Here is a 7,871-nt window from a genome sequence, read left to right on the forward strand (position 1 = left end):
AACATTTTGAAATAAATGAAATAATTTAGAAGAATTTGGGCTGAACATGTCATTAGAATGACACCGTCCTCGTAGTTGATTTCGTGAAGTTCATTTTCCAATTTTGGTCCTGAAACCACCCTTTGTCAGAGTTGGTAAAAACATTAAATACTCCTTCATGTGATACTTCTCGGTGAAGGTATTAGCTTCGGGAAATTTTTGATGTTAAACATGCAGGAACGGGTATAAAAAATGCAAGTTCCTTTATTATCTATTTCCAACCAACATCGCGCAGTTCCCGAAACAGACTGAATCCGCTATCCTCGCTAGATACCTACTGACAACCGTGTTGCCAGTTATCGCCTCAACTGTCACTAAGCACAGGGTGATTCATTCCCTACAAATATGCCAAATCAATGCATCTCACTTGAAGTAACAGGAACAGATATATGCTTGTCTCTTTAGAGGATTACTTACGTAAAATACCCGATACTCAATCCCGATCCTCATCCTGATCCTGAATTGCTATTCTCAACAGTGGCCATCTTGTTCAGACACCTTTTCACTCAACCTCTCAGCTAATAAATGAAGCCACTTTACCATTGATCCTCAAATTTTATTTCATTGTTTTAAGTATATGCTACACCTCACGAACATACTTGTTGCAGACTGACGTCTTCTGGTCTGACCCCGTTACATTGTTTTAGAAAAGAGAAATATATTTTAAACGTAATATTGACTATACTCGAAATATTTCAAGATCCCTAAGGTTTTTAAATTTAATCACTCATGCGTAAAGCTAGCGGCGCCAAAAATCTAACTCATTTCGCAATTTATTACAAATTAAAATGAAGAAGTCATCAAATGCAAACCGTCGTTTGGAGATTTTATTTCAGAAGTATTTCTAATGACGCACTTACAAAGAACAAATCGACAATTCGCAACGTAAATTTGATTACAAATCATTAGTATGGATGTACGTGTTGCAAAACTTTGTCACCCATTCCAGCAGCTAATTTTGCCGCCTCACAATTATCTACAGACACCAGCAAAGTTGCAACGAGTGGCACGGATTTTATTGCTATTCAGCGAATTACATTCAAACCCACCGCGTGGAAACGGTGTAACAATTTAGCAGATAATTTTCGTCACATTCGGTCGCCGTACGCGCACGGTGAGCGTCTAGGCGCGCTTGCAGCAAATCGCACTACCACTACGCCAACGGGCCTCTCGAATGCGTAGGTACGTGTGGGGTACACGCACAAAACCGCAACATGCCACCCTACATGTACAGGCTAATCCAATTGATGTAGGATGAGATGCGTGTGGCGACGATCGGCTCACCGTTGGCACACTGTTGGTCGTAGCTGTACAGGCCGACCAGATATGGCAAATAGATATTGTTGCTCCGTTGCAGCGTAATAAACGGATCGCCCTTGCGCCCGCAGTTCGATGCATCGGTACCGTCCGGGCGTAGCCGGAACTCCTGCCAGCACAGCTGATCGTTGGTAAGCTCGGTGTGCGAAGTGAACAGCTGGCAGTCCCGGTTGTGTATCACGTTCTTGTCCCGCGTCGTGAACGACTGACCGTCGAAGTGTACCTTCTGCCCGTAGTACGGTGTTCGGTTCAAATCGCGCCACAAACACGCCGGAACAGCGTTCTCGTTAATGCTACACGTGCAGCAACAAAATAAAGAAGAGATAATTTTAATGAAAATTTATCAACAATAATCAATAAACTTGGTGCAAATTGTGTTGCAAATAACTTTAGTGGTAAATGTTGTTCTTTATCAAAACATTCAAGGAAATATAATCAAGCCAAGGTAATAATCTAATTCCAGTCTAATCGAACATCAGCTCGTGTTCTCTATGCGACCAGCCCTTTGAGCATAATTTATTTAAAATCTAATTTCAAGTACCATCTTTTCGCACCTGCCAGTGTGCGCACATGCTCTACATGTGGTTTGAAAGCGCTAACCAAGCTTTGATCATACTGTGTCTTACTGTGTGCACCAATCACTAGCGATACGACTGCTCTCCCTACACCCCGGGCAGCTATCTAAGCCGTATTATTAGCAAATGATTGAACCAACATTGATATTGCATTCGTTCGCTTCGTTGCCTGCGCTACGAACGAGCTGCAGCACTACTTACAGTACATCCGATTCCAGCTTCAGCACCGCTATGTCATTGTCATGCGTTTTGGGGTTGTAACTAGGGTAGCGGATTGTTTCCTTTACGCGTACGAGCTGCGCTGCACCGTCGTAGATCCGTGCGACGTTCGTCTCACCGATGCTCACCACTTCCGGGCTGCGTCTAAAAGAACCCCCGGACGAGAGCGTACGGTAAAGCGTAATTAAATTATCATCGCCTGACTCGAGCGAAAAACGATTCCCGACCCGACGATTTATGCTGGCAGTGTCCGGGCGACGGACCCCTTCCGCTCGACCCGGGACAGGACACGTACCTTCGCACGCTGTTAGCGCAACCGGCCGTCGTGAGGACCGTGTTCAGGTTAATTAACGTTCCCATGCAGTGCCAAGCCGTGGCCGTCTTGTTGACCTTCCAGCCAATCATGGCCGCGTGCGGATGGTCACCGGCTACCAGCGGTTGGCCCGACCGCTCACCGACAAAGTCGGCGTACTTCTTCCGGAACCGCTGGTAGTTCGCTTCGCACTCGGTCAGCAGCGGCAGGTGGGCGGTCGCGATGAAGGAATTCACCGGGCAGCAAACAATCGGTGCCGTCTCGTTGGTGCACACCTTGATCACATCCTTGGCCAGCGCCCGGTGCGAACAGTGGTCAATGTGCACGCACACACCCGCCTCACGATCCGACGCCTCGCAGATGTAGTCCAGCGCGAGCTCCTTCTCCATCAGCACCTGCGGCACGGTGTGCACCGCCATCGTCTTGTAGACGGCGTTGTTCATCCAGTCGAGAAATGCGATTGCCCTCGTGGCGACCAGTGGCCGCCGGCCGAACCCACAATCCGGCGCGTACGAACTCACACCAATCAGATCCTCCGGGAACGGGTTCGTATCGACCGATGGGCGAATCTCACCGAGTACCTCGTTACCGTTCCACGGTTCACACGCACCGGGCACGAGATGATCTTCGCCGGAGCCGAGACAGAATTGGGTTTCGTTAAGACCGGTCTTCAGAATGCCGTAACCCTTGTATGATTCGGTACAGTTTGCATTTGCCACCAGCTGGAGGGTGGCCGTTACGTACCGCTCGGTCGCGTCTGAGTTGCCGTCCGTGAGCCCGTTGTCGTTCAGATTGTAGGGCCCGATGCCGAACGAAAGGAACGATTCTCTTTGATCGTCCTCGTTTGCTGTTCCAATGCACGACACTGCCTTCCAGTCGTATCGGTTACTGGAAAAAATATAAATAAAAAAAGCCATCATTAGACATCGTATACAATTTCTGTAATTGAGATGTTTTAGATGAGAATAATTTTAATACATTTTGATAAATATCGATCTATGAAATTAACCCTCAACCCCCAAGAAACTCCATTTTTAACACAAAAAAGTTGAGCAAAACGAGGACTCTTTTACTAATTTAAAAATACGTAATTTTGGGTCGAAACCTAAAACAAAACAAACAAAATATTTATCTTTCTCCAATATAATGTAAGGTAGTTCAAATATTTTGTAAAGTTTCGAAAATATCCTCACAATGTTCCTTATTTCCAACGTTCTAACATTTCTTCAAACTGACACCCAAAAAGAGTTATTTAATATTTTAAGGTTCATTTAATCTGATTTCCAAATTTTGCTCCGAAAGCTGGTTAAAAGGACAAACTTGAATAACAAATGCTACTCCCAGCAAATCGTTTAAGTCGTTGCCTATAATACGATCAAAGCAGCGCATACATCGTGCACAGCATAATCGCCATCAATAAACTGCTTCCTGGCTGTCGTACCTCGTCCGCTTGGGCAAAAAGAGCACCCACAACGCGGACCGTCCACCGTGAGTAGCCACTCAGAACAATCGGAGTTCAATACGGTGCAGCAAAACGGAAGAACGAACCGGAAATAAATATAGCAACATCACAACTCACCGGTTGTCGGTTTGCAGCCGAATCAGCGCTAGATCGTTGTACAGTGTCTTCCTGTCGTACTCCGGGTGGAAGATTACTTCGGCTATCTTTTTCCAGTCGTTGCGATAGTTTACCACATCGACATCACTGTCTCGGTGTTTCCCGGTTCGGGCGAAAGCCGTTCGAGGATCAGGGCCCGGTCAATCCACAGGGCGGTACCACATTGGAACGGATGAAATGAATGTAGATAAAATTGTTAACATTTTCATTTGTAACCCCTCGTTGTGCTAAAGCTCCACCATTTCACCCCCCCCATGCACACACACACACACACTCGCAACCTTCCGCAGAGCATCGATTCCCGAGTGGGTGTGGGTAAATGGGATGAAGCTGAAACCCAACGGCAAATCATTCCCGGGAACCGGCAAGATTCGGTTGCGGTCCCTCGAAGCCACTCCACTTACACATCCTTGACGCACCGGGCGGACGTCAGTGCAAAGTCCTGTGCAACAATTGTGCAACCACAAAGCCACTCCACATTCTCGCCATCCTTCCCCACGGCACACTGCACGGAACGGAACGGAAAGGATGTCCGTGTACGGGTGAACGTTGCGATGGTCCAAAAATCGTAGAACGAAAAGTCGAAAAGATGCTCTCGTTAACTCCTTACTAGCAAAACGCTCAAGACACACCGGCCGACCGGAGTGTGCAGATGCAGCAGTGGAGTGCAAAGCTGCACCTTCTTTGCAGGACCACCCCCCGGTATGGGTGCACACTGCTGGTAAGCCAATGCAAGTAAATATCGTTGTTTAACTAACCTTAAATTCTTTGAATACGTGCAATTTAGCACGCAACGGATTTGCTTCCACCGTACTCTTCTTGCCGGTCAGATGGGTTTCCAGGGCGGTGGTCTGCAAAAAGGAAAAAAAAACGAACGAGCAGAATACGATGAGTGTACATGCAAGCCGTAAAGTGTCTAGTGGGCGCGTACATATGTGTAGGGCTACACACAAGGGGTAACGCCACCGTTTGCACTGGTCCGACAGCCGAAGCTTAAGAAGCGTAACATAACGAGCATTAAATCTGTTAACGAAGGGATCGATTTGTTACGTATCGTTTGCTTATCGTTTACACAGTATTCACTGTGAATCAAACACAGCACCCATTCTCGTCGATCGCCTGCCCCTTCCTGCTGTTCCACCGCTGTTTTGCTGAGCATGCTGTCTATTAAAGATCAACAAACTGCTGCTCCCGTGCGTCGTTGCGTTGCGTTCATTGTGCTGCTGGTAGATGTCTGGAGCCGAAGTAAATAAATTCAATTAATTACAGGCTGCTATTGAATCTAATGCCTGAAAAGCTTCAAATCTGCCAACAGGGCTGTGTTGTCTTGCCACAGGATATTGTGGCAGTTCCAGCAAATGAGATGCTCGATAGGGAACAATCAGTTCCGAAGTCACGTTTCATTGTGTGTTCATAATAAAGAATTGCATCGAATAAGAGCTTACGGCAAGCGGAGCGCAACATGCTAGATGAGAATTCTCCATTCATATTTGCACATTGGAGTGAAGCCGGAGTGCTCTTATTTAAAGTAAATAACCATTTTGTCTAGCATTTGGTTTACGCTTCTTCCCGTACAGCATTAAACATCAGGCTGTTGGTGATTATGGAATGCCTCATCAGTCTATTAGGGCTTCACCGGGCTTCACCCTTCTGCTCACCTTTAACTCCGGTGGTACCAGCGCCGCATCCAACTCCCGTCTGGAAATGTATCGTATAACGCAATCGGGCGGATGATACACGAGCTTCGTTACGGCCTCGATCCACAGTATGTAGTGGGGCACCTTCGCATAGACGCCCGGCGTCGTTGCCCCACACGGTACACCTAGCGCCGAAACACCCACAACGAACGGCGTGTAGCGAGAGCTAGACAGCAATTTCACCTGCAGCGGACCGCCCGTATCGCTGGGACAACTCTGCAGCTGCTCATCGCCCGCACACATCAGCATACGGTTGATCCCCTTCCGGAAAGCTTCCTTATTGTCACGATACCAAAACTTGCAGCGATCTTGATTGATCGGATTGAGCGGCGTCGTAACGATCGGTGGCGATACTTCGGCGTCTGCAAAGCGATAAGGTGCATCGATAAGGTTAAATTGAACCACTCGGCCCTTGGTTTTACTCACAAAAGTCCCAGCCCGTTGCGTGCAGCTTGTCGAACGTTAAGGAATCGTTCGTGTACAGGCATGCCGGTGTGACGAAGTCGGTGACACTGAAACACGACACAGCCAGTCGGAGCGAAAAACCGGTTAATGGGTTTGCTCTGCGTTACCCGAGCACCCTCGTCTTGACTTACGTCACGGATTTCTTCAGCCGCAGCAGCGCTATGTCGTGGTATGCGCTGTTAAAATTAAACTCCGGATGGCGTATTATCTCGGCTATTTCGATCTGCTGCACAAATCGGTCATCCTTGGCGCTGTACAGATCGAGATCACCCACACGAACGACCGTAGGTTCCGCACTGTAAGGGCATACAACAAGACATACAGACTTATTTCTCCCACGTTGATCTTTCACCTACCCTTCATCCTGCGTGCAGTGTGCAGCAGTAAGCACAAAGTCCTCCGCTATCAGACTTCCACTGCAACGCCACTCAATATCTGCTCCGTTTGGAGACTTCCATCCTAGTGCTGCCAGATGAGCGAACTCTCGCGAAAACGATGGGAATTCCTGCAATGGTGCTGCTGGTGGCTCATCATGAGCCAACTTTTGCATACGAAGAGAACAATCTGGGTGCGAGAAAGGATCTTCATTAATGTTTGTTATTGCTTTGGCATTGATGCTGCTACTTACCCTCTAGCGAACCGGAATCCGGAAGTGTATGGACGCTAAGCTCTGAAATTGGAACAGAAACGACAAACAACAACAACGAAACATACGGAATTACTAGACATTCACCGTGCCATAACCTTGATACTACTGCCGTTATGAATTCTTGCCAATTTCACTTCCTCAAACAGTGTATCGGATCGCCAGCTTTGTCCGCACGTAATACCACCTTAAAAGCACACACGCACTAGCCCCAACCAACTAACCTTCAAACGATTTGCGAAATGCCAGCACAACCGACCGATCAGCTGACGATGCGATCACGACCAGCACCAGTAGCGTTACCGTTCCGCGTTCCAGCATGGTATCGAAGCGACTGAGTGCCGGTCGATCGTACGAAGCGTAAAACGCACACACCACGAGCTTATGTAACTGTACTGTTGGTGAGAAGCGAACGCCAAATAACGCCAAAGCACGAAACGCACACCAAACAATCGTAGCGGGGGGTTCGCTGTCTGTTGTTGTAAACACCGATCGGCAAGTCTCTGCGCGCGAGCCATCATGGCGTCGGTACGGGGAAGGAGAGTTCGATGCCGGCTTACTTTCACTTTTGTCGAACCGAACGAACCGAAATCGCACGGTGCGCAGACCGTGCGATACGTTGCTGCAGCGAGGGATTGAACCATGCTGTGTAGTGCAACATTAGGAGAAAAATTAAATAAAAGACGTGTTTACAAGCTAAATGTCGTACAACATTTGCATGCAATTTGTTTTTGTTTTAAGTTGTGTTCTCTTCTTAATTAATTCTTAAAGATTAATCTCTTTTTTACCTTATCATTATATTTTTAGAATTAATTAAGTTTAGACTAAAGCCATTGTAAATTTAAGTTATGCAGGTCGATTGGTAATTGATTCTTGTTATGTCTTCGAGGTTGCTCTGGCGAAGCTTCGATGAAGCACTCAAGGAACAACAGTTATATTCATGGAAGATTTCGAAGTATTACCAAGTTACAAAGATATCTTC

The 7,871-nt window shown here is 47.1% G+C and overlaps 1 protein-coding gene across 1 annotated transcript; it reads right to left on the bottom strand.

Annotated features, from left to right (window-relative positions):
* Nucleotides 1-913: 913 nt before the first annotated feature.
* Nucleotides 914-7,225, bottom strand: LOC128304106 (transmembrane protease serine 9-like). Its single transcript, XM_053041240.1, has 12 exons — nt 7,114-7,225; nt 6,872-6,913; nt 6,600-6,807; nt 6,375-6,539; nt 6,205-6,290; nt 5,740-6,140; nt 4,840-4,932; nt 4,486-4,586; nt 4,043-4,168; nt 2,446-3,351; nt 2,133-2,294; nt 914-1,649 (listed from the first exon to the last, which is right to left on the bottom strand). The coding sequence occupies exons 1-12, from the start codon at nt 7,208-7,210 to the stop codon at nt 1,262-1,264; spliced, it is 2,775 nt and encodes a 924-aa protein (XP_052897200.1). The 5' UTR covers nt 7,211-7,225; the 3' UTR covers nt 914-1,261.
* Nucleotides 7,226-7,871: the final 646 nt, after the last annotated feature.

This window comes from Anopheles moucheti, chromosome 3, assembly GCF_943734755.1.
Source record: "Anopheles moucheti chromosome 3, idAnoMoucSN_F20_07, whole genome shotgun sequence".
Taxonomy (NCBI): domain Eukaryota; kingdom Metazoa; phylum Arthropoda; class Insecta; order Diptera; family Culicidae; genus Anopheles; species Anopheles moucheti.

Bases quoted from the DNA above. Each gene is read 5' to 3' on its own strand.
- LOC128304106 (XM_053041240.1), bottom strand. From the start codon at position 7,210: ATGCTGGAACGCGGAACGGTAACGCTACTGGTGCTGGTCGTGATCGCA. The intron at 6,914-7,113 runs GTTAGTTGGTTG...TTCCAATTTCAG, and splicing joins ATTTCGCAAATCGTTTGAAG to AGCTTAGCGTCCATACACTT. The intron at 4,587-4,839 runs GTTAGTTAAACA...CGTTCCGTGCAG, and splicing joins ACGTATTCAAAGAATTTAAG to TGTGCCGTGGGGAAGGATGG.